Below are 26,297 nucleotides of genomic sequence, written 5' to 3' on the forward strand. Positions count from 1 at the left end.
TGCCCACCAGGTGGAACTCAACGTTGACAATGCTGCAGTGGCTGCACACGCAGCAGAGGGCTATCAATGAGTACCTGTGTGAGTATGGCACCAAGACAGGGTCAGGGGAGCTTGGCTTTTTTTCGCCAAGCCAGTGGCTACCGATCAAAGATGCATGCACTGTCCTGTCACCATTTGAGGAGGCCATGAGGATGGTGAGCAGTGACAGTGCATGCATCAGTGATACTGTCCCTATTGTCTTCCTGTTGGAGCATACGCTTCGTGGAATAATGGACAGGGCACTTTAGGCAGAACAGCGGGAGGAAGAGAGGGACTTCCTTACCTCTCAAGGCCCCCTTTATCCAGATATAGATCCAGTATTCCTGCGGGGCCACCGAACGCACAGGAAGAAGAGGAGGAGGATTGTGTCAGCATGGAGGTGGAGGATATCACCCAGCAGCAGTATTCAAGGGATCGTTTTCAGTCCCCAGAAAGAGTTGTACATGGCTGGGAGGAGGTGGTTTCCGATCATGTGATCTTTAGTGACCCAGAGGACTCAGGATCGAATGCCTCTGCAAACCTACGCTGCATGGCATCCCTGATCCTGCAAAACCTGCAAAAGAATCCTAGGTATCAAGGAGAGGGATCATTACTGGCTGGCAACCCGTCTTGATCCACGTTACAAGGGTAAGGTTGCAGAACTTATCCAGTCTTCACAGAGGGAGCAGAGGATGAAGCATCTTTAGGAGGCCTTAAAGAAAGGTTTGTGCAATGCGTTTCCAGAGCCTGGGAGGTTACAACAATTTCCTGGTGCTCGACAACGTGTTGCTGAGGCTTCGTTCAGTCACAGAAAGAGAGGTGGAGAAGGTGGCCAGCTGACCGATGCCTTCAGATAATTCTTCAGTCGTCAGCGCCAAGGTCTGATCGGTTCCAGCAACCATCAGCAGCGTCTGCATTACATGGTGCAGAAATATAAAGGGGCAAGATCAGACTTTGAAACCTATCCAACAGAGCATCCACTGGGTTACTGGGTCTTGAGGATGGATCACTGGCCAGAGCTTGCTCAATATGCAATTGAGCTACTGGCCTGTCCTGCATCCAGCGTTCTTTCTGAACGCATATTTAATGCTGCTGGAGGCTTTGTAACTGATCACAGAGTATGCCTGTCCACAGACTCTGTTGATCGGCTGACATTCATAAAAATGAATCAGTCTTAGATCACCAGCTACCAAGCACCTGATGTTGATGTAACCAATTGACTTTTCTATTGATGTGGGATCCCTTGAATACTGCCTATGCTGAGTGACTATCCTATTATGCTGAGTGACTATACTATTCCTCCTCAATCTTGATGATGTTAGCTTCTAAGAATATTTTTGATTCAGGGCACCACCACCACCGCCTAATGCCCAATTTTTCTGCAACTGTTTAACAGGGGCATGTAATTACAATTTTTGATCTAATATTTCACAGCAGGGCCCGTTCCTGCGCCCACCAAGAGTAACTGTGGGGCTTTACAGTGTTGTGGCACTACCACCACTGCCTAAAACCCAATTTCTGCCCCTGTTTAACAGGGGCTTGTAATATAAATTTTTGATCTAATATTTCACAGCAGAGCCTGTTCCTGCTCCCACCAAGAGTAACTGTGGGGCTTTACAGTGTTGTGCCACCACCACCTAGGGTTGCCACCTGTCCAGGATTCACCCGGACAGTACGGGTCTTGAATCCTCTGCCCGGGTTTTGTACTGCCTGTAACCCGGGCACATGATTCATCCAAGAACAGGAACAGACCATTTAGGTAGGAGGGACCATCAGCACACCTGTCACTGTGAGACAGCAGCAGCGGCATTTGGTTGTAAAGAATACACTGTGCCTGCAGTGTGTGTTTGCATTTCTAAGCTTCTTTCTGTCCCCCCACCCCCCCCCCCCCAGTTTCGTGCAGGGTCCCTGTTATCTGACTCAACCACCCTTCTCCCTCCTATCACCAGTGCGGTGCTCTGAGAGAATCGGGAGGCGGAGCTCACTGTAGCTCCTGTCGGGCTGGCCAGAGGAAGGGAGGAGGTGAGCTGAATTTTTTTCTGGGAGAAGTCTCTTTTGTAGATAGTTGCAAAGTTTCAGGGCTGGAGGATGTGTTGTTCAGGAGATGCCGTGAAGGATTAAGTTGACAGGAGACTTGGTGAAGATAGTGAGTGTGAGGGAGGGGGAGTCTGCAGCCCGATCACATTTGACAGATAACTTCTAAGCCTGAACTGTCTCTCTGTGCAAACATCCCCGAGTGTGCAGACGAGATCATGTGAAGTCATTTATAACCATTCATGTAACCCTGTGTATATGTCGTGGTGAGTGTACATCTGATCACCTTCACATTATCTGGGTATACAGAGTGCTAGGAGCTGGATTACATAGATCTGTACTTACATCTAGTAGTACTGTTGTATGAATTATTGTTGTATATGTATTTAGTGGATGAGCATAAGAGCTTTTTTTTATTATATACATCACTATCTGACCACTTCTCAGCCCCCAACTCCCCCCAGCTTACATCACCCCCAGACCACTTCATACAGACACCACCATCAGTCAGAGCTGGTTCCTACCACCCCCCCCCCCCCTAGCTGAGGGACATCATTCCGTGGTCACTTTCCTTCCCTTATCTTCCCAACATCTTCCCGCACTCCTATCCTGTACATACTGCCCCCACTATACCCTCCGCACTCCTCTCCTGTACATACTGCCCCCATCATACCCTCCACACTCCTCTCCTGTACATACTGCCCCATCATACCCTCCACACTCCTCTCTCGTACATACTGCCCCATCATACACTCCACACTCCTCTCTTGTACATACTGCCCCCACCATACCCTCCACACTCCTCTCTTGTATATCCTGCCACATTATACCCTCCACACTCCTCTCCTGTACATACTGCCCCCATCATACCCTCCACACTCCTCTCCCATACATACTGCCCCCATTAAACCCTCCACACTCCTCTACTGCATATACTGCCCCATCTTACCCTCTGCACTCCTCTCCTGCAGAATCAGATGTACAGGGGAACAAACCCTGGCATTCATATTTAAAGGGGAACTCTGTTAAATCTGATGTAAAGGGTGACTCTTGTGAGTAACTCCATATGATTAGAAATGTTATTTAATCATATGTACAGCGTATACTACATAAAAAAATTAGCTGTGCATTGCTTTGTACAGAGGTAATATATTTATTGTACTACAAAAAATATATATATATAGGCGTGCACTGCTAATGTGTTCGGGTTTGGCTTGACGAAAAAGGTGGCAACCCTACCACCACTACCACTGCCTAAGGCCCAATTTTTCTGCACCTGTTTAACAGGGGCATGTAATTACAATTTTTGATCGAATTTTTCACAGCAGGATCCATTCCTGCGCCCAACAAGAGTAACTGTGAGGCTTTACAGTGTTGTGCCACCACCACCACCACTGCCCAATTTATCTGCTCCTGTTTAACAGTGGCATGTAATTACAATTCTTAATATATTTCACAGTAGGGCCCATTCCTGCGCCCACCAAGATTACCTGTGAGGGCTTACAGTGTTCTGGTACCACCAACACCTAAGGCCCAATTTTCTGCAGAGTATATAGGGCAGGCTATATAGTATATACAGGCGGTCCCCTACTTTCAAACATCCGACTTACAAACGACTCCTACTTACAAAAGGAGGGAGACAACAGGAAGTGAGAGGAAATTACCCCATAGGAAGGAAAATTCTCTCCTGTAAGAGTTACCGTATTTATTGGGGTATAGCGCGCTCCCGCGTATAGCGCGCACCCCTAAAGTTGCAGCGGATTCCTGTGGAAAAAAGTTTTTTCGTACTTACAGTTTTGGTGTCTTGTGCGGCGTCCATCGGCGGCCTCGTCGGGTCCGGTGTCCGTCTGCGGCTTCGGGTGTCCTCTTCGTCGGGTCCGGCGTCCTTCTGCGGCGTCCTCCCCGCTCGTTTCCCGTGCCAAGTTTGAATATTTTCGCCGACATATACAGAGCGCAGTACACTCGTGTATTGTCGGGCAGGCTCGGCAACTCTCGCGCTGACGTCCTGTACGTCCAGGACGTGAGCGCGGAAGGAGCCGAGACTGCCCGACTATACCCGAGTGTACTGCGCTTGGTATATGTCGGTGCAGTATTCAAACTCGGCGCGGGAAAGCGGGTATCAGCGTATACCGCGCACCGACGATTTTGCCCTGATTTTCAGGGCAAAAAAGTGCGCGGTATATGCCGATAAATACGGTAATATGGGACAAAGGTGTCTCCACTGATGTTTTATCACCAATCCTTGTTTCCCTACTAACCCAACATTTTCTAAATCAAATTGTCATTGGGGCAGAAAATTTGGTGAAATCTTCTAAACAGGGGCACAGAAAAATGTTACAGGGGTGATAACCCTTCCCTATGCTATCCAAAAAGCTTAAAAATTTATTTTTTTGGCTGGAGCTACACTTAAAAAATGTACCCGTTTCAAATTACAAACAGATTGAACTTAAGAACAAACCTACAGGGCCAAATTCTCAAAAACATGTGTAAATTTAGGATTATCTAACTTATGTCATTTAAGTTACGGCGCCCTAAGTTGGTGTCGTAAGTCCCGTATTCTCAGTGCATTTGCGCACAAAATTGCGCCATCCTTAACTTAAGTTTCAATGCGTAAGGCGTGGTTATGGCAAGTGGGAATGAAGTGGGCGTGCTTCATTGTAATGAGCCGTGACCCCATGCAAATGAAGTGCCGGCCGTACTGCGCATGCGCGCACGAATCTGGACCTCACTGCGCATGTGCAGAACTTTGGTCAGCGCAATCAGTGAGATAGGTAAAAGGCCAAGCGTACTTAGTTTGAAGATCGCCCTGTGTCTAAATAGCCCCAGTCAAACAGACTTCAATTGCAAAAGTATTTCCCTGTGTTCCCTTCCTAAAGCAAGTTGCTTCTGCTTTGAACGTTTGTCAGTGTTTGTTGGTAAGATTTGTTTGTGAGAAAAGTGTTTGTGGAGTTGGAGGGTATAGTTGGTGTTTGTTTTTGCTAATTTGTTCTTTGTTTTGATTGTTTGCCTGTTTGTTTTTGATAAGTGTTTTTTTTTTGGTGTGTTTATATTTTTTTATTTCCTTTTTTGCCTGTTTGTTTTTGAATTAATAGTAGCTGTCTATATATTTTTTATTTTTGCTTGTTTGTATTTTCTTTGTTGTGTGTGTGTATTGTTGGTTTTTTTTTTGGGTGAGTTCCCTGTTGCTGGGTGTTGTCTGTCATGGCAGGAAGCTTAATTTTACCCTGGCAGAGAAGCATATACTTGCTCAGGGCGTCATTAAATTTGGGCGATTTCTCCATGGCCCTGAGAGCCACAACACCACCCCGGCCAGGAGGAAGGAGATCCTTCAAAAGATCACCGATCGGATCAATGCGGCGGGGGGGGGGGGAGACCAGGACCATCGCTGGAGTTCAAAAAAAAATTAATGACTTGAGGAGCGTGTCCCGGAACAAGCTGGCAACGCTGCATGCCCATACCAGGGGCACTGGAGGAGGGGGACCCTGCCCAGTCAGGATGAGTGAGGAGGAATGGGCAGTGGCCCAGTGTTTCCACCCACAGCAGGTGGTGGGCCTGCCTGGCTTTGACAATGATCCTCTTATGAGGACAGGTAATTTTTTAGAATTTCTATCTGGTGATTAGCATGTGTGGGTGGGGGAAGGGAAGATGTACCAAGTGTGTGGATCCAACAACCTGTGATTGTTTTGTGTCCTCCCCAGATGGCCAGGAGGTGGCAGCCCCATCAGCCCAGGAGGTGGCAGCCCCATCAGCCCAGGAGGTGGCAGCCCCATCAGCCCAGGAGGTGGCAGCCCCATCAGCCCAGGAGGTGGCAGCCCCATCAGCCCAGGAGGTGGCTGGCCCATCAGGTCAGGAGGTTGCTGGCCCATCAGGTCAGGAGGTTGCTGGCCCATCAGGGCAGGCTGCTGCACCACCCCCAAGACAGGCTCATGCAGAGTCCCAAGAAGGGCAGGATTCGCCATGGGAGGGGAGTGCCCACAACTCCCCTAATTTGGATGTTGAGTGGGAGGAGGATGAGGGGGAGGAAGATGACAATATTCTGATTGGGCAGGAAATAATGATGGGCCAAGATATGACCTTTGAATCATCCCCTGAGGGAACCCCACAGGCGCCCAGCAGTCAGGCCACCATCATGGGTCGCCCCTTCCAACCCTCCTCCAACATGCAGCAGCACCCATGGCTCACTCCAACTCCTCCTCCAAGGCCACAAGCCTCAGGGGCAAGTAGGAGGCCGACCCCGGAAAACAGGGGGGGTTGGTGTGTCTGCCGGTCAGTCTGTTGAGGGACAATGTCCGGCAGACCCGCAGTCTGTCTGCAATACAAAAAACAATGACCAAGGTGGAGCGCAGCCTGGGTGCAATGAGGGAGTCACTGGGTGACGTGGCCACCAACTCCGTGGGGGTCATCACCTGTTTGTGGGACCTGAGGAACGCCACAACAGGTGTGGCCCAGGAGGTGACTGCCCTCACCCAGGCTGTGCAGGCCAATACCCGGGCTGTGCAGGCCAATACGGCTGACATTACTTCCTTTCTGACAAGGATAGCCGTTGCCTTGGAGGGAAGGCCAGCAGGAGGACAGACACCAGGGGAGGCTGTTTCCTCCCCTGTACAGTCCCCCACCCCTCAAAATACTCCCTCCCCTGCACAGTCCCCCCCCCCTCAAAATACTCCCTCCCCTGCACAGTCCCCCCCCCTGAAAATACTCCCTCCCCTGCACAGACCCCCCGTGAAGATCCCCCAGTCGGCCGTGGCCGTCCCCGTGCCCGTGCCCGTGGCCGTGGGGAGCCCAGAAGGAGCACTCGGCAACATCCTTAATTTGCAGGGGTACTTTTTATTTTTTTTTTATTACACTGTACTTATGATTTGGTTTATGTGTGTGAATGATGTGTGAATGTGGGGGGGTGGCATTCCTGAAAACATAAGGGTGTCACCCTCAGTTTTGGTGGAGTAGGGATCCCCAGGACCAGGGAGAAGTCATCCTAGGTTCCTGAATGGTGTATGAATGCACAGTGACATAATTGGAGCCGTGGCGGGGCGTTACTGCTCCCAAGTACCAAAGGGGGGGGGGAACTTGGATCTAATCCAATTCGATGTGCATGTGATGTGTCTGTGCTAGGGACCACAGTGACGTGCATTCATGCATTCTCATTGTGAGATAATTAATGTGCGTTTTGTAACAAAAAAAATACATTCTCATTGGCATATAAGTAATGTGCATTTATTTTGCAAAGTAAAGATTTAAAGGTCACATAATCTCTGTGATTAGTTCTGGGCAAAGCAAAAACAAAAAGATAATTAGGATCCATTTACTGGGCAAAGATGCCTTAAGACAGTTGTCTCCTTATTGCCTGGCCCTCAGCAGACCGGGTAGAGGGGTTTGGGGGGGGGATTGCCTGGGTGGGGGGTTAGGTCAGGACATATCTCCACATGCATGCCCCTTCTTAAAGCAAAATTGTGCAGGATGCAACATGCCCCAATAATTTGGCATACAAAGTCTGGGGAATACAATAGTGTACCCCCAGTCTTGTCAAGGCATCTAAATCTTGACTTTAGAAGGCCAAAAGTCCGCTCTACTATAGCCCGGGTCTGGATGTGCACCTCATTGAATTTCCGTTCTCCGGGTGTTTGGGGGTTCCTAAAGGGGGTCATCAGGTGGGGTCCCAACGCATATCCTGAGTCACCTGTAAGGGAAAAGACAGGAGGATATTAGTCATGCATGTGCCCCTTGTGATGTCTGCATCATGGGGGGGGGCATACCTGACACCAATGTCACTCACCAATCAGCCAGCTGTCTCCATAAACGCTCATCTCCAAGTCTCTGTAGATCTTGGTCTGCCTTAGGATGTAACTATCATGGCACGAGCCGGGAAACTTGGCACAAACGTGCCAGATGAGGCCATGTGCATCTACGATAACCTGTACATTTATCGAATGCCAGCCTTTCCTATTTATGAACAGGTGTTCAGTATCATGGGGGGGCTGTAATGCCACATGGGTGCAGTCTATCGCCCCGATGGTCTTAGGAAAGCCAGCAATATTATAAAAGTCTGTCATGGCTTGCACACGCTGGTCCTCCTGGGTGGGCATGACAAACTGGTTGCTCATGCGCTGCAGTATGGCAGGGACCACCTGATGGAGACATTTGCTCATGGTTGACTGCACCATCCCAGCCACACCTCCAGATGCTCGCTGGAATGAGCCACTCGCTAAAAAATGAAGGGTTGCCATCACTTTTTCAAGAGGTGTCAGGGCATGGGAACGTAAGGTTGGGGCGATTAGATCCTCATGAAGGAGTTGGGTGATCTCCAGGATGGCCTCCCTATCAAAACGGTAGTTGCCAATCACCTCATAAGCTGGAATTTGCCAAATATCACGCCGTGGACGATAAACACGCGCCTGTGCCCTCATCCTCCTCCTCTGTGCCCTCCTCCTCCTTTGTGCCTGTAAGGCAGCAAGTGCCGTCAAAATCATCGCTGGTCCTGGCATTTTTAAACAAATAACCTTCACAACTAGAGCTCTAACCTCTAGTCACTACCTTCAGCAAACCCTTCCACAGCATGTGTAAAATTAGGGCTGGTTTTATAATGTGGAAATTTAGTCAGAAAAACTAACAGGTGCGCACAGGGCGGAAAATACGGCACACACACTTAATTCTGAGAATCGCCCTAACTCCCTCATTTGCATCTTTGCCTATCAAAAACAGCGGCGAGCCTAGCGTAATTTGCGCCCGGGAATGCGCAGGTGTAACTAATTTAAGTACGGCTGAAAATACGGAAATGTTTGCTTAAGTCGTTTTGACGATCATGCGCAAATATACGCGCCGTGTAAATTTAGAAAAATGGAGTTAAGTCTGCGTATCTCTTTTGAGAATTTGGCCCACAGTTCCTATCTTGTTTGTAACCCGGGGACCACCTGTATACTGCTGTTCAGAGTATATAGGGCCTGGGGACCCCACGCCTATTTTTTTATTTGGGTTCAGGGTTTCCCTAATATCCATACCAGACCCAAAGGGCCCGGTAATGGACTGGGGGGAACCCATGCCGTTTTTCTCAATGATTTTCATCTATATTGCGGGGACCCGACAATACATCACAGCTGAAAGCAATTTTAAATGACTTTTTTTCCTTTAGAAATTTCATTTTGCTGCACGGACTGTTCTAAACACGGGAAAATGTGCCACTTTACAGGCATACTATAGACACCCCCAGGTACGAAATGTAAAGGAATATTTCACTTTTATTGTTTCACTTAAGCATTATTAAAATCACTACTCCTGAAAAAACTGGAGTTTTTAAACCTTTTTTTGAATTGATACATGTCCCCAGGTCCCCAAACACGTTTTATGAGAATAACTTGCATATTAGCCTTTAAAATTAGCACTTTTGATTTTTCACGTTCGTGTCCCATAGACTTTAACGGTGTTTGCGTGTTCGCACAAACTTTTTGGTAGTTCGCATGTTCTGCCGCGAACCAAACTGGGGGGTGTTCAGCTCATCCCTACTGGCCGGTGTAGCACCTGCCAAGCATGACCCTTTCAAGTGAATGAGGCTGCTCTGCAAGTGCCCTGCAACCTTGTGCAGTACAGCAAACAAGGGGTTAAAGCATGCAGTTGCGGGGCGCTTGCAGAGTGGCCCCATTTACTTGAATGGGTTCCGATTGGTAGGCGGAACACCCACCAAAGCAACAGGGGACTTAGGGCCAGATTCACGTAGATGAGCGGCGGCGGCGTAATGTATCGTAGATACGTTACACCGCCGCAATTTTTCATTGCAAGTGCCTGACTCACCTGAAGCACTTGCAATAAAAACCTACGCCGGCGGCCTCCATTTAAATTAGACGCGCTCCCGCGCCGGACCTACCGCGCATGCTCCGTTTCCGAACTACCGCCGTGCTTTGCGCGAAGTGACGTCATTTTTTCGAACGGCGACGCGCGTATCGTAATTCCGTATTCCCGGACGGCTTACGCAAACGACGTTATTTTTTAAATTTCGACGCGGGAACGACGGCCATACTTTATACAGCAATACGATTGCTGTGTAAAGTTAAGGCACCAAAAAAAACGACTAACTTTGCGACGGGAAACTAGACTATCGGCGACGTAGCGAACGCGAAAAACCGTCGGGAATCGCCGTAACTCCTAATTTGCATACCCGACGCTGGTTTACGACGCGAACTCCCCCCAGCGGCGGCCGCGGTATTGCATCTTAGGATCCGACAGTGTAAAACAATTACACCTGTCGGATCTTATGGCTATCTATGCGTAACTGATTCTATGAATCAGTCGCATAGATAGAAACAGGGATACGACGGCGTATCAGGAGAAACGCCGTCGTATCCCTTTTGTGAATCTGGCCCTTAATTCCTTCTGCAGCATGTGTACACCTTTGGCAGCTGCCTTAGCAGCTAAAGAGGGTAGGGATTAGGGGCGGTAGAACCGCGACTCAACTGCAGAGTTTTACCACCCCTTCAACTTTACACGTGAACGAGTTCTAAGGTTACACCTACCGAGTGCAACTAAGGGCTCATTCACAAGTGCAGCAGTCACTACTGCATCTCTGAAAAGTGATCCGAGTGTGTTTAACAGGTGGTGAGGAGGTGATAAGTTGCCTCCTCACCACCTGATTTAAGCCCATGATTGACGTGCAATGCACGCGATAGTGACAGGATAGTACAGAAATTAGTGGTCTTTAGGGTTGCCTACCCCTGATCTAATGTGACCATAGAGGGCAATAAGTTCCAATAAGCAGAAATTATTACATTGTGCAAAATACTGTGCAACAAACAATATTCATCTATTTTTATTTTTTCTATCTGTATATCATCTTATACTTTGTTGCACAGTATTTCTGCTTATTGAACTTAATTGCACTCTATAGTCACATTAGATGGTTGTGAATCATGTAAAGAGGTGTGACCAATTTTGTCATTTTTTCATTCAGTAATTTCTATAGATACTGTGGTTTGACCTATAAACACAATTTTTCTTAAAGTGATAGTGCATGGTATTACATTCTTGTTGGGCAGCGCCAGGGCCGCTGATAGAAATCATGGGGCCCCATACAGCCTACCAGAGAGGACCCCCCTTCAGCCCCATCCCTGGTTCCTCCTTCAGCCCGCCCCATAGCCCCTCCCCAGACCCACCTTGAAAAAAGTGTAGGTTTGTCTTCAAGTTCCATTTATCTTTCTCCAGCCAGTTATATGTTTGATTATCCAAAAGAAATACTGTTTTCAGATGAGAACAGACCTCCTGCCAATGCCATAACGCATTCAATGCCTGCAGAGAGACTGCAGACATCCTACAGGAGATGGTCAGAGACTGCAGACATAGTACAGGAGATGGTCAGAGACTGCATACATAATACAGGAGTTGGTCAGACACTGCAGACATGATACAGGAGATGGTCAGATACTGCATATATAGTAAAAGAGATGGCCAGAGACTGCATACATAGTACAGGAGATGGTCAGGGACTGCAGACATACTACAGGAGACGGTCAGAGACTGCATATATAGTACAGGAGACGATCTGAGACTGCATGTATAGTACAGGAGATGGTCAGCAGGTAAGAATATGTTGTTAATTAAAAAATAAAATAAAACCCCTTTAGTATTACTTGGCTCATTGCTAAAACACAAAAAACAAAGAAAGAAAAAAAGAAAGGATAGCATTCCAATCAAAAATTTGTATACTGATAAGTGAACATCTCCAAAGGGTTAAGATTCCTACATAAGGATCCCAGGAAGAAACATAAGTATGCAGCCCCTCTGTCTGATAGACACAGACTGGATAGGAAAGTGCAGCAGAGGTGGGGGATATGCGGCTTCTATACACTCAGCACATGATATACTTTAGATCAGTGTTTCTCAACTCCAGTCCTTAAGGCGCCCCAACAGGTCATGTTTTCAGGCTTTCCATTATTTTGCACAGGTGATTTGATCAGTTTCACTGCCTTGGTAATTACCACAGCCATTTCATCTGAGGGAAATCCTGAAAACATGACCTGTTGGTGCGCCTCGAGGACTGGAGTTGAGAAACACTGCTTTAGATGACAGGCTGGACGGCAATCTGACTTCATGTTGTAAATGACCCCCCTCCTCCCCCGCACAGGCAGCTCAACACCTGAAAGTTCAGTCTGTTCTCATCATCAAAGGGTAATGACAGGGTATTAGATTTGCCGGTGTCCAGACAGCAGCCTGTTCCGTTCTGTCGGAGCCTCCATTCAGCGGTTTACACACACACACACACAGCACACAGGTGGGAGGCGGCCGGAGCAGTTGGGATGTGAGAGACTCCTAAATTACAGTGGGAAGCCAGTTTCCCGGCGAAATACTTTTTTTTTTATTCTGCACTTTCATTCATTCTGATTTCTTGGGCCCCCCTGCTGGCTGGGCCCAGTACAACAGGGACAGTTGTACTGGCTTATCAGTGGCCCTGGGCAGCGCCACCCATACCTCCCTGTTTCTATCTAACGTTCCATATGACTTTTGTTCCCTAGGAATTTTGATTCAAAATTCACCTGGGTGAATTTGCCCAAAAATGATTCCATTAGGCCAAATTTGAATACCAGAAAATTTCCCTTGAATTCGTAGCTGGATGAATCTGAAGCTCATCCCTACATAGGAGTACATCCAACCAAAGTCTTAAAGGGTAACTCCACTTTTGTGTGGAAAAGATTAGCATTGTGACACAAGTCATATTGTAATTGAATGTTATTAAAAACTACTTTTCCCTTTTAGTCTGCAGACCTGTAATATTCTGTAAAATGCAATATGGCAGCCTGGAGGCTGGTAAAATAGGGAATATAAGGTTTTACCATTACAAGTACTACATGAAAGGGACCGAAGCACATAGTATCTGTCTTTGGCTCAGTTAATATGTTCTCTGGGCCTACATTGAGTTTTTCGACAGATGAAAGGTCGTTTCTGCTGATTCACTATTATTGACATAACATTTTTTTTCCTTTTTACAAATTTTGGATTAAACATCTAACATTTTAGAATTGACTGCAACATGACAAAATAAAACAAACAACGCCTTTGGTAGATATTTTAACTGATTTAATTTAATGTAAAAGACCCTCACTCCATTCTGACAAATATTCGTAAATTCAACATATTAATTAGTACCAGCACTACTGATCAGAGAAGCAGAGCATCTTTTCCACAATCTTCCATGCTTATCCATGCCAAGGATTCGTACAGTATGGATCATGTTCTCATTTTTTTCATAGTTCATATATTACAACATTTCATTCTTCTCAATGCAAAGTCTTCATATATAAATACTTTCTGGTAAATCAGCTAGTGGCTTTGGGTGAAAATACAAAATATATTAACTTCTGTATAGGAAATTAAAGTAGTTGCAAACATATGCTTGATTATATTGTATCCAAGTTCATCAGCTTAAAATTAAGTGGACAAGCCTTATACTGTACTACCAAATCTTTATTTTCTATTTTCTTCCCTAGATAGCTATGCTATGAACAAACTAGTACAGCATACATACAAACAAGACAAAAAGAACATAGTGCTAAACAATCATATACACAGTGAGAAGCAAAACTTAAAAAAAAAAAGAATAACATGAAATAGTGTATTCATTTTAGTTTACATTGACCAGCTTACACATAACCTCATCAATTCTATGATAAATGGTTTAGTAAAATAAAGAGTGCTACACAAATCATGTTTCACCAGCTCTTAAAGTGGTTGTAAACCCTCTCTGACTACTTTTACCTACAGGTAAGCATAGATTAAGACTTAACTTAACGTCATTGCCGCTCCGGCCAGTCACAGCGCCGGAGCGGCGATACCCGGAAGGCACTCGGAGGACAAATGGCGGCGGCTGAGGAGGGTAACGAGGAGTGCTTCTGGGGCTTTGATCTCAGGTAAGTCAATCATAATGAGCTAGTATGCTATGCAATATGTTTTTATATGCAGGCGCACTCATTGCTTGTGTTTAAGTTCTTATGATTGAGTGTGTTCATAGGAGCAAGGGACAAAAAAAAAAAAGTGTTGTTTAATTATTAAATGTTACTATATTTTTGTTATTTTATGTATTTATTTTACAATGAATTTTATGGCTTTCGAATAGAGGGCCACTAATGTCTTTTAGTGATAGCACACTGTAATGACAGTTTTCTTTACTGGGATGCCTCTTCTGCCCTCCACTGAAGCTAAGGCTGTATTCACACCTGAGCGTTTCAAAGTCGCATGTTTTTACCGTGTTTTTGCCGCAATTTTGTTCAGGTCACCAATGTAAAAGGCAGAAAAACGCCTGTAATCTGCCCCAAAGGAGCTCATGTTCTTTTTTGAGCTTATGAAGTTTTTCAAGCAATTTGATTCAGGGGACAAAATGCTCAGATGTGATGTGAACAGGTGGCATTGAATTTAATGGGATTTTGTTTGTTGGGCGTTTTTTAGGCGTATTTCTGGCGTTTTACGAGCGTTTTATGAGCTGAAAACGCTCAGGTGTGAATGCAACCTAATGGAGCACAGATCATGCTTCATTAGCATCTTCCCTGGCCACATCAGCCGGGAAGTGAGAGCCAAACCTGCAAGTAACGTACGCTGCTCCACTGTTCATTCACTGGAGGGGAGATAAACGAAACGCCCCACCATACCAGTTCCAGATCTGCAGGTAGGATATCAGAGCCTGGGATACATTGTGAGGGCAGTCAGGTGGGGGGTGGGGGGCAGTACCTTTGGCAGAATGTGCAATCACTTAAATGTGCGTTGTGGGACCCTGTTTAAGATCTCTGTCTACCAGCTACCATTTATAAATGTAAAGCCTACCCTCATGTGACTGTGCTTTGGCCTGATGTTGATGTTTTTTTCAGAAGTGAAGTTTATAGAAACTCTATTCAGAGGAATCGATCCAACTAAAGTCATCATTCAGTTGCTCATTACCATTAGTATGCAAAGGTTTAGCAGAGTTATAAGGACTAGAGATTTGATATAATATGGTGTTCTGTAATATCTGATTCTAATGCTTCTGCTGCCATAAGGTGACATATTAAAGTGAACATTCCAGCGCCACTGTGCTATTTGTCTAAAGGTCTTCTGTTTCATATTTATTTAGCCTTATCTGTCAAGTAAAATCTGCTGTTAGAGAGAAATATTGTAACAGTAAATTCTCATGGGAATGCAGGTTACTGCCATCGTCCTTTTTATTATTAACAGGGTTCAAAGGCGTCATTGTGCAGAAAGGAAGGAAAGACATCGAGGGAGCCAATGACAGTGCCAGGCATTCAGCTACATCTTTGTTAGAAGCAGAAGCCAGCACTGGTGTGTGACCTGGACACAAACGCAGACAAAAGCAACAATTAGCCCAAACATTAGTAAGCTACATCTGTGTAACATTTACAAGCAAGCCAACATTAATTTATAAATGACATTCTAGGAGGCTTAAACAGATAACTTAACATTGTATTCAGCAAAAACTAAACCTAAAATCCATTTTGCAGTGTACAAACAGCTATGATTTACATTTACAGATACACTATATTATCAAAAGTATTGGGACGCCCTGTCGTTACACATACATGAACTTTAATGGGATCCCAGTCTTAGTCCGCAGTGTTCAATATTGAGTTGGCCCGCCACAAGGTTTAGGAGTGTGTCTATGGGAATGTTTGACCATTCTTCCAGAAGTGCATTTGTGAGGTCAGGCACTGATGTTGATTGAGAAGGCCTGGCTCGCAGTCTTCACTCTAAGGCCCCTTTCACATTGAGGAGTTTTTCAGGCGGTACAGCGCTAAAAATAGTGCTGCTATCCTGCCTGAAAAACGCCTTCACTGCAGACTCAATGTGAAAGCCCGAGGGCTTTCACACTGAGGCGATGCACTGGCGGGAGACAAAAAAATCTCCTGTCGGCAGCATCTTTGGAGCGGTAAAAGGAGCGGCATTTATACCGCTCCTTCACCGCTCCTTCCTATTGAAAACAATGGGAAACCGCGGCAATACGCCTCTATAGAGGCGCATTGTGGGCGGTATTAACCCTTTATCGGCCGCTAGTGGGGGTTAATACCGCACCGCTAGCGGCTGATTCCCGCAGCAATCCCGGCGGTATAGCGCCGATATTTTTAGCGGCGTTATACCGCCACCGCGGCTCCCGCCCCAGTCTGAAAGGGGCCTAATTCATCCCAAAGGAATTCTATCCGGTTGAGATCAGGACTCTGTGCAGGCCTGACAAGTTCCTTCACCCCAAGCACATTCATCCATGTGTTTATGGACCTTGTTTGTGCACTGGTGCACAGTCGTGTTGGTACAGGAAGGGGCCATCACACAAAGTTGGTAGCATGAAATTGTCCAAAATGCCTTGGTATGCTGATGCCTTAAGAGTTCCCTTCACTGAAACTAAGAGGCCAAGCCCAACCCCTGAAAAAAAAACCCACACCATAATCCCCTTCCACCAAATGATTTGGACCGGTGCACAAAGCAAGATCCATAAAGACGTGGATTAGCGAGATGGGGTGAAGGAACTTGACTGGCCTGCGCTGTGTCCTGACCTCAACCCGATAGAACACCTTTGGGATGAATTAGAGCAGAGACTGTGAACCAGGCCTTATTGTCCAACATCAGTGCTTAACCTCACAAATGTGCTTCTGGAAGAATAGTAAAACATTCCCATAGACACACCCTTAAACCTTGTGGACAGCCTTTCCAGAAGAGTTGAAGCGGTTATAGCTGCAAAGGGTGGGCCAACTCATTATTGAACCCTACAGTGTACGACTGGGATGCCATTAAAATTTTGTGCGTGTAAAGGCAGGTGTCCCAATACTTTTGACAATATAGTGTATATTCAGGGGTGAATCCTACCTAAATGAAAAACTTTAGTAATAGGTAATAACGAAGGTATGGTGACTTGTTTCATATTTTGTGATTAATAAATTAAGAGATACTGGAGTTTGTTCCTTTTTTGGAGCCCCTTTGATGGGCACTTCACTGTGCTTTCATCCCCTCTCTCTTTCCATTAACCATAGGGCTTCAGGAACACCCCCTACTAGTTTTAGTGAGTCAGTTGCTATAATTACAGCAGATACAGTTTTTTAGTCGTTTGTTATTAATAACAATGTTAACTATCTAAATAGCAAATCCTACGCAAACATTTCATTTCTTTATGTAAGACAACTAGTTTTTCATGTTTTCAAGCCTTTGGGCAAAGGCGTTTACCATCTAAATAAGGAGACAATTATAAGGCTATTTGTCAGCAAACATACCATATCTTAAAACTAGATCATATGTTTTAGGATGCATTGAGGTGAAAAAACATGTACCTTTACAACCCCTTTAAGGTTCATTTACTAAATGCAAACAGGTAGTTCATTTTTCAGGAGAATTTTCCCTAGAGCTTAGTGAATGTGGTGAAATTTCATTTTACAAAGAATACTCAATCGCATGGAAGGAAAATAATTTTTTTTTGCTGGCACATGACTGGGTAATTGAAGTTAATAGAGCCTCACCTCATTTACTAAGCTAAGTGAAAATTTCCTTTAAAACTGGAGATTTTCTTGCGAAGTGAACATTCTATTTGACTTCATTAAATCAACTCAATTGAGTTAACATGGCATTACATTACTTCTCTTTGATCCTGGTCCATATAGATACTACACCTCATGCTTTGGTTAATAGCAGCTCTCTGTATGACATAACTAGTTCCATAAATAAGATATAGGGCCATATTCTCATAGAAGTTACGAAGGAGTATCTCAGGATACTCCATCGTAACTCCCTTTTTTGGCCAGTGTATCTATGCGACTGATTCTTAGAATCATTTTCGCATAGATACACTTAAAGGAGTTCTCTAAGCTAAAACTTTTAACCCCCGCTGTGCCCGGGCTGTAAAACTATACAAAATAAACTTTCACTTACCTGCCTAGGCAGGTAAGTGAAAGTTTATTTTGTATAGTTTTACAGCCCGGGCACAGCGGGGGTTAAAAGTTTTAGCTTAGAGAACTCCTTTAAGATCCGCCATCTGTAAGTCACTTACACTGGCGGATCTTAAATGTAATGACGCCGGCCGCCGCTAGATGGCATTTACGTGAAGGACTCATTTGCGTATGCAAATGATCCTTCTACGCTGATTCCCGAACGAGTTTGCGTTGCGTAACCATCGCTAACGTCGTTTGCGTAAGCGGAAATTTAGTCCTGCTATTTTGAGGAGTAAATTTCCGCAAGTCCCACGTAGGCCATGTTACGGATGGCGTCGGGTCCGCGTCGTGTTTTTTCGTCGGGTACGTCGTTTCCGTAAGTCGTTCTTGAATACGACTTTACGTCAATGACGCACACGTCGGCGTCATTGACGTTTTCCGCCGAGAACTGGAGCATGCGCACTGGGCTTTTTGAAGCCCGGCGCATGCGCAGTTCATTAGAATCGTGGGCGCGCTTAATTTGAAGACAAGCCGCCCCCTTGGAGATCCGCCAGGCTACGCCGGGGCATTTACACTCCGCCGTCCCAACTTATGGAGCAAGTGTTTGGGGAATACAACACATGCTCCTGTAAGTTGGGACAGCGGAGTGTAAGTGCCTTAAGCGCAGCCCGCGGATTTTTAGAGCGAATATGGGCCATTGTGAATAGGGAGGGTAATATGTAAAGCTGCATTTATTGCCATATTGATTAGGCTATTTCCAAACATTGAAAAAAATTATATCAGAAATAGCCAACGGATTATTCTGATCCTAGCGCTCAATGGAAAAATAGTTGAATAAATGATTGTTTTATGCAGTAGAAAAGCAGCTATTATAATAAAATGGTACTAGAAAACAATGTGTTATTAAAAGATATTAACAAAACATTAACAGCGCTAAAATGAGCCTATAAATGGCTTATGAGTCTAACACTCATGTACTGCAATGGTTAATTGAGAAAATGTCTTTAGGACTATATATACACCACGTTGGATATCTCTAGTGAATATATAACAAGGGTTCCCACTCCTTAAAGTTTCATTGGTAGTAGTCCATGCAATTCCTCAAATGTAAAAAATTCTTTGTTGGAAGTGATCCCAAAGTGTAGGCATTTATCTGCTCAAATGCTGATAGGGACTCTCTGTGATTTCCCCCTTAAGATTTTGTACTCACCAGAATGTAGTACTTTAAAGCATTGGATACATCGACTTGTAGCAATCACGCATCGGTTCTCCTCCTCTGGTGTGTGATGATGACCCGTGTGCTCTAATCAGTGTAGCCGTTTCAGCGAAGTTCCGCATTTTACATGGTTGTGCTACATCAGTGCTGCACAAGGAACCGGAAACCAAACTGTTCTATAGACGGGAAGGATTTGCTGCTGTTACCTGCAGCCTTGGATCTGAGGGGCTGAAGATCTTCTAAAAACTGTTTTTAGTATGACAGTATGACAACCATGTAAAATGCGGAACTTCGCTGAAACGGCTACACTGATTAGAGCACACGGATCATCATCACACACCAGAGGAGGAGAACCGATGCGTGATTGCTACAAGTGGATGTATCCAATGCTTTAAAGTACTACATTCTGGTGAGTACAAAATCTTAAGGGGGAAATCACAGAGAGTCCCTATCAGCATTTGAGCAGATAAATGCCTACACTTTGGGATCACTTCTAACAAAGAATTTTTTACATTTGAGGAATTGCATGGACTACTACCAATGAAACTTTAAGGAGTGGGAACCCTTGTTATATATTCACTAGAGATATCCAACGTGGTGTATATATAGTCCTAAAGACATTTTCTCAATTAACCATTGCAGTACATGAGTGTTAGACTCATAAGCCATTTATAGGCTCATGTTAGCGCTGTTAATGTTTTGTTAATATCTTTTAATAACACATTGTTTTCTATTTCCAAAAATTCTTGGCTTTGTGGCACTGGACATTATCCTGCTTAATACTTCATATTAACAAAAATAAACTGCTTGTATAATGTGGCTGACCCAATAATGTTCAAATACTGCTAACTGTGGCCTTAAAACAATGTTCTGCTTTTATAAAAACATGTCACATACATGCAGCTCATTGGACAATCCCAATGTGGGATAAATGAACTCCTATGTTCATGCATCCTTGCCTGGCCAATCAAGATGGCTGGAGATGCCGAAATCCAGAAAAAGACCAAAAAAATATGTCAATGGAGGAAACAGAGTGATAAGGAAATTGCAGAGCTAGAGATGGAAGGTATTGGAGGTATGCCTGTTATAAAGTGCAAATATGCTGTGAATACTTGAGCAATTTTGCATGTTGCAATATTGCTATTGTTTGGGATAGACGTGGAAAGGTTAAATACCTCTGTCAAGCTTTTGTTGCTGTCCATGGCTATTTTAGGGAGATTTTATTTAATTTCTTTTCTCTTATTACAGCCTGTAACACCAGGGCAAGAGAGGAGCAGTCATCCCTAGACCAGGAAGACGCAAGAAGAAATAATAAACTAGCAGAGGTTCGTGTCTGGAAATCACCTCAAAGTGGGTCACAGAACACAGTAAAAACCTAAAAGGGATTCTATTCCTTTCCCAATCTGTCCAAAGAAAAAAAGTCTTGGCTGAAGTTCATCTATAAGATATGGTCATACATACAGGCAAATTCTGACTGCCTAAAGTAATTTTAAGGCACAAGTTGCTCTTGGCCAAGCTTGTGTTATAAACAATATGGAAAAAACGGGAAGAATGGGGTAAATCTACATATTTACAGCATTCTCCTAAATATGAGCAACATTTTTTGGGTTCAAAGCAGGTCTTATGCTACTGACATCACAAGCCAATTAAAAAAAATCCAGTTCTGATGACTTGAAGAACTGGCATACATAAGTAGGCCAAGTACACGGAGTAGAATATCCTGCTGCCAGGATGTTTACCTCTAATTTAGCATACAAATATGGTGCCCATAAGGTAAAGGGAATTTCCCTTTCTATTGATAAAATACATTATTTACTAAATGGGCATATTCCAACACTATAAAAATATCTACAATGGTAATTACTTTCAAGCTCAGGAGCTCTCCATAAAGCCGAGTTCCAACCAAAAATAGAACTTCCGCTTTTTGGAATCCCCCCCCCCCCTCCGGTGTCACATTTGGCACCTTTCAGAGGGGAGGAGGGAGCAGATACCTGTGTAATACAGGTATTTGCTCCCACTTCCAGGCATAGATCACCACGGCGATCGTGGTGACCTACGCCATGTCTGACACCTACCCCCCCCCCCCCCCCCGCTGTCTTTTTGTTGAGACACACAGGTCCCAGAAGACAGCTGGGACCAGTGGAATCGCGCAGCACGACTTGCACATGTGCAGTAGGGAACCGGGAAGTGAAGCCTGATTCTCTTACTGAAGATGGCGGTGGCAGCCCCCGAGAGCCGAGAGAGAGATTGGCTTTGGGTGCCAACATCGCGGGCGCCCAGAACAGGTAAGTGTTCATATATTAAAAGTCAGCCGCTGCTTTATTTGTAGCTGCTGACTTTTAATATTTTTTTTTCCGGCAGAACTCCACTTTAAAACAAATGTGTACAAATTACATCAATTGAACCACTTGTAAATATAAAGCAATAAATACAATCTTCTATTAATGTGGCAAAGATATGGTATAGCTTTTAATAGATAAGAGAATCTAGCAAACAAAGTGCTCAGACCAGAACATAGTTGCTAACATGCACACACATGCACATACATGTTTTGCTAAGCATGCTCCACAGATTGATGCTCGGTTCATTTTTAAATTGATGCAGGAATTATTTACCATTTTCATCAAGCGCCCCTTTACTTATTAGTTTTTCAACAACAGCCTTTAATCCATTTTGTTTTGCTATACGAATAGGCCTACAATATTAAAACACACAAAATGTTATTTGTTATAACTGCTTCATACCATGGAAAAATAAAAAGAACAACCATTATATGGCAAAATGTTTTTATGAACATTGGGCTAGATTCAGTAACACTTACGACGGGCGTATCAGTAGATACGCTGTCGTAAGTCCGAATCCGCGCCTTCGCAACTTTAAGTGTATACTCAAACTAAGTCTCCTACGCCGTCGTATCTTAGGGTGCATATTTACGCTGGCCGCTAGGTGGCGCTTCCGCTGATTTCCGCATAGAATATGCAAATGAGCTAGATAAGCCGATTCAGAAACGTACGTGCGCCCGGCGGATTTTTTTACGTCGTTTACGTAAGGCTTTTTCTGGCGTAAAGTTATGCCTGCTATATGAGGCATAGCCAATGTTAAGTATGGACGTCGGGAGAGCGTCGAATTTTACGTTGTTTACGTTGTTTGCGTAAGTCGTTTGTGAATAGGGCTTAGCGTAAATTACGTTCACGTCGAAAGCATTGACTATTTGCGACGTGATTAGGAGCATGCGCACTGGGATACGTTCCGGACGGCGCATGCGCCATTCGTAGGAGACGTAATTTACGTGGGGTCATGTTTTATTTACATAAAACACGCCCACCTCTTCACAATTTGAATTAGGCTCGCTTACGCCGGCAGATTTACGCTACGCCGCCGTAACTTAGGGAGCAGGTTCTTTGTGAATACAGAACCTGCCTCACTAAGTTACGGCGGCGTAGCGTATCCGAGATACGCTACGCCCGCACAAAGTTACGGCGGGCTATCTGAATCTAGCCCATTGTGTTTTTTATTAGGATCAGGTAACCCTTTTTAATAATAAATCATAACAAAAAGTTCTGTTAAACTCACCTAGCTGAGAACAACGTCTTGGGTTCCCATGGTGGCTGGGCTTGGTGACCAAATATGGTCATGTTTTTTTATTCAGAAGATTGGAATCGGCTGTGGAATGTTGTGTACACACTATCAGAAAATCGGACGATCGTTCCTTTGATAAAAAATGTTCACCTGATTTTCTTATAGTGTGTACAAGCCTTTATGGGACAAATGTTCTGGAAGGGCATCATGAGCTCTGATCCTACTATTTAGCTGAGAATAAATTCCTAGGACCATTTTGGAAAGGACAAGTATTTATTAGAATTTTTTACCATATATTATTGTGTAGCAAAGGGATAGTCAAGAACATGGGAGGAATGAAAAGAACAGTGATCACTGAGTAAGTTAGCCATGTATTACTATATATAGGTCAGTAAGCCACATATAAGTAATACATGGCTAACTTACTCAGCTAAATGGGGTGCATGAGCACTTTGGTGACAACACTGCAGAAGCTCTATGACCCTGCAGATCGGTGCCACCAGGAAAGAGGAAGCCCAACGAAAGTGTAAGAAGTAATTCCCATTATAGGTAAGATTTATATTAAAAAAAGAAGGGCACAGATAGATAAAAGATGTGATTAGTAAGGTTTACAAGTTTTTTTAGGAAGGGGGGGGGGTTTGATTCACATTAAATTTGTTATAGTTCCACATTAATTACAATGTTTTTTTATTATTATTATTATTATTATTATTATTAATTATTGTAAGGGGTCTTGGTGTTCAAGAAAAGAGGGTAATTTAGGTATATATCCTAAATGTTTGTGATGGCACATCAACTGGAAAACAGAATTAAAGTTAATTAATTATGCACCTGTGCTACATAATTGCTAAAGGGGGAAAAAAAGGCAAATGCCCATCAGATTTAACTTCTCGTACACGCGTCCGAGAAACTCGACGGGCAAAACACATCGTTTTGCTCGTCGAGTTCCTTGTGAAGCCGCCGAGGATCTCGGCGAGCCAAGTTTCCTCATTGACTAACGAGGAAATAGAGAACATGTTCTCTATTTGGCCCGACGAGATCCTCGTCGGTTTCCTCTGCCGAAAGTGTACAGACGACCGGGTTTCTCGGCAGAATACGGCTCCGATCGAGTTTCTGGCTGAATTCTGCCGAGAAACTCGGTCGTGTGTACGGGGCCTTAGACTGAAATCCAACCATCCAGGCATTTTGATACTGTCTTAAAAAAGAATTAAAGGCTCTCTACCAAGTATGCTACATGTTGCCTTCCCTCTGCCTTTTCTAATGCTGCCTATTGTTTCTAATAAAAAGCAGTGTAAATACCTTTTCTTTAATCTGATTTCTAGCTGTCACTTGACCACACAGCTCCAAATTCTGGGTGGCTGCTGCAGCTAGTGGGAGGAGTCCGCGACAACTGCCAGAGCATTGGCACCAGAGGGGTGACCTCGCTGCTCTGAGAATCGCACTGTTGTTAGCTATTGTAAAAAAAGTGCCACCCGTGATCGCGCACAGATGTACCTGTACTGCGCGCATATGTAAACGGCGATTGCATCCCACATGTGAGGTACTGCCGTGAACGTAAGAGTGGGAGCAACAATTCTAGTTCCAGACCTCCTGTGTAACCCTAAACTGGTAACCTGTAAAGACTTTTAAAATGTTGCCCATGGGGATTTTTAGGTACCGCAGTTTGGTACCGTTCCACAGGCACTTGTCATTTTAAAGCGTGATACCTTTTAACATAAAAATATGCAACACCCACCATTTTATTCTCTATGGCCTCTGCTTAAAAATTATATGTTTGGGGGTTCCAAGTAGCTTTCTAACAAAAAAAAATAGTTTTATACACGTAGGAAAGGAATGTCAGAATTGACCCAGACTGAAAGTGGTTAAAAATGTCATTAGCAAGTTGACAAGAGGGTGTGGGAGTTAGGGAATGCAAAATATGAAAAAAAAAAAAAAAAATACTGCAGTGACCTTAGTATTCATAACTTTTTATAGCTTTAAGGCTATGTTTTCACTTGTGCGATTCCAAGACGCATAGTTTAGGAAAGGGTGCCATTGAAAACAATGGGCTGTGACTTGTCGTGCGACTTTATGTGTCCAAATTCGCATGAGAAGTCGCACTAGTGGAAACAGAGTCTAATGGTAAAAAACCTCCAAGAATCTTCTTAACCGCTTGACACCCAGAGGACGTCATATGACGTCCTGGGCTTTGTGGGACTTTGTGGGGCTATATCTGAATGATGCCTGAAGCTACAGGCATCATTCAGATATCGGCATTTTCAGCCGGCGATTCCTTACACCAAAGGAACGATCATAGCGGCTGTTCCGTCGCTTGATCGTTCCTACGGGCGGCGAAAGGGGACGTCCCCCCCTCCCGCCGGTGCTTCTACCGACTCACCTGAAGCGATCAGTGAGTCGGTGACAGGATCCGCCGGCCCCAGATGGTGATCAAAGAGATTTCCGGTGGACCAGATGGTCGCGGAAGTTTTCTATGATCGTCGGAGGCCGGGCGTGATGTTATGACGTCACACCCGGCCTCTGCATTCAAAAAAACGGCGCCGCTTTGTCAAAATTTTTAAAAAATAAGTAAATTAACAATAATAATATATATATATATATATATATATATATATATTTTAAAGTGCCCCTGTCCCCGTGTGCTTGCATGCAGAAGAAAACCACACATGTGAGGTGTCTCCGCGAACATTAGAGTGAGATCAATAATTCTAGCCCTAAACCTCCTCTGTAACTTAAAACATGTAACCAGTAAAAAAAATGAAAGCTTCGCCTATGGAGATTTTTAAGTACTGCAGTTTGGCGTCATTCCACGAGCGTGTGCAATTTTGAAGCGTGACATGTTAGGTATCTATTTACTCGGCATAACTTCATCTTTCACATAAAAAAAAAAAGTGAGCCCATTTTTTTGTATAAAGCAGGAAAGTTTTTTTTTTAAAACGCATTTGAAAAATTGCTGCGCAAATACTGTGTGAGATAAAAAAGTTGCAATGACCGCCATTGTATTCTCTAGAGTCTCTGCTAAAAAAAACATATATAGTGTTTGGGGGTTCTATGTAATTTTCTAGCAAAAAATAGCAAAAAATTATGATTTTTACATGTAGAAACGAAGTGTCAGAATTGGCCCGGGCCTGAAGTGGTTAAATTCCATAACCAAAATAAGAGTCACAATGACTTAAAACTACTGGCAAGTTAGCAAGTAATAAAAACGTCTTTGAGTTGTTGGAAGGAGCGGTTGCCCAAAGTGGTTAAGAGGGAGCAAACTGTCATTAGGCCGGAATTTCTACACCAAAGGTAATCACACGGGTTGTCCAGGCCTGGGAGGGTATTTAAATATCTCCAGAATAGGGAGGTGCGGGGAAATGAGGTTGGCCTGAGTATTTTACAGCGTCCCAAACAGCTAGGGTATGTGCCAGAACCAGGTTTAAAGGCTTGGGGCCTAACTGAGAAGGAAGTCACAGTAGACATGAAAGTGGGATAGGGTCTGTGTCCAACATATCTGTAAGTTTCCAAATGGGCGCTACCTTGCCTGCAAATAACTGAACCAAGGGGGCTATCTGAGTCACTTGCATAGGTGTGCGCAGCCT

The 26,297-nt window shown here is 44.4% G+C and overlaps 1 protein-coding gene across 1 annotated transcript in view; it reads right to left on the bottom strand.

Annotated features, from left to right (window-relative positions):
- Positions 1–13,085: 13,085 nt before the first annotated feature.
- Positions 13,086–26,297, bottom strand: part of ANKRD44 (ankyrin repeat domain 44) — a 217,624-nt gene continuing 204,412 nt past the window's right edge. Inside the window, 2 exon segments of the mRNA XM_040357119.1 lie at positions 13,086–15,345; positions 21,753–21,832. Coding sequence (XP_040213053.1) covers positions 15,140–15,345; positions 21,753–21,832 — 286 coding nt within the window. The 3' untranslated portion in view covers positions 13,086–15,139.

The sequence above is a fragment of the Rana temporaria genome, chromosome 6 (genome assembly GCF_905171775.1).
Source record: "Rana temporaria chromosome 6, aRanTem1.1, whole genome shotgun sequence".
In the NCBI taxonomy this organism is placed as follows: Eukaryota; Metazoa; Chordata; class Amphibia; order Anura; family Ranidae; genus Rana; species Rana temporaria.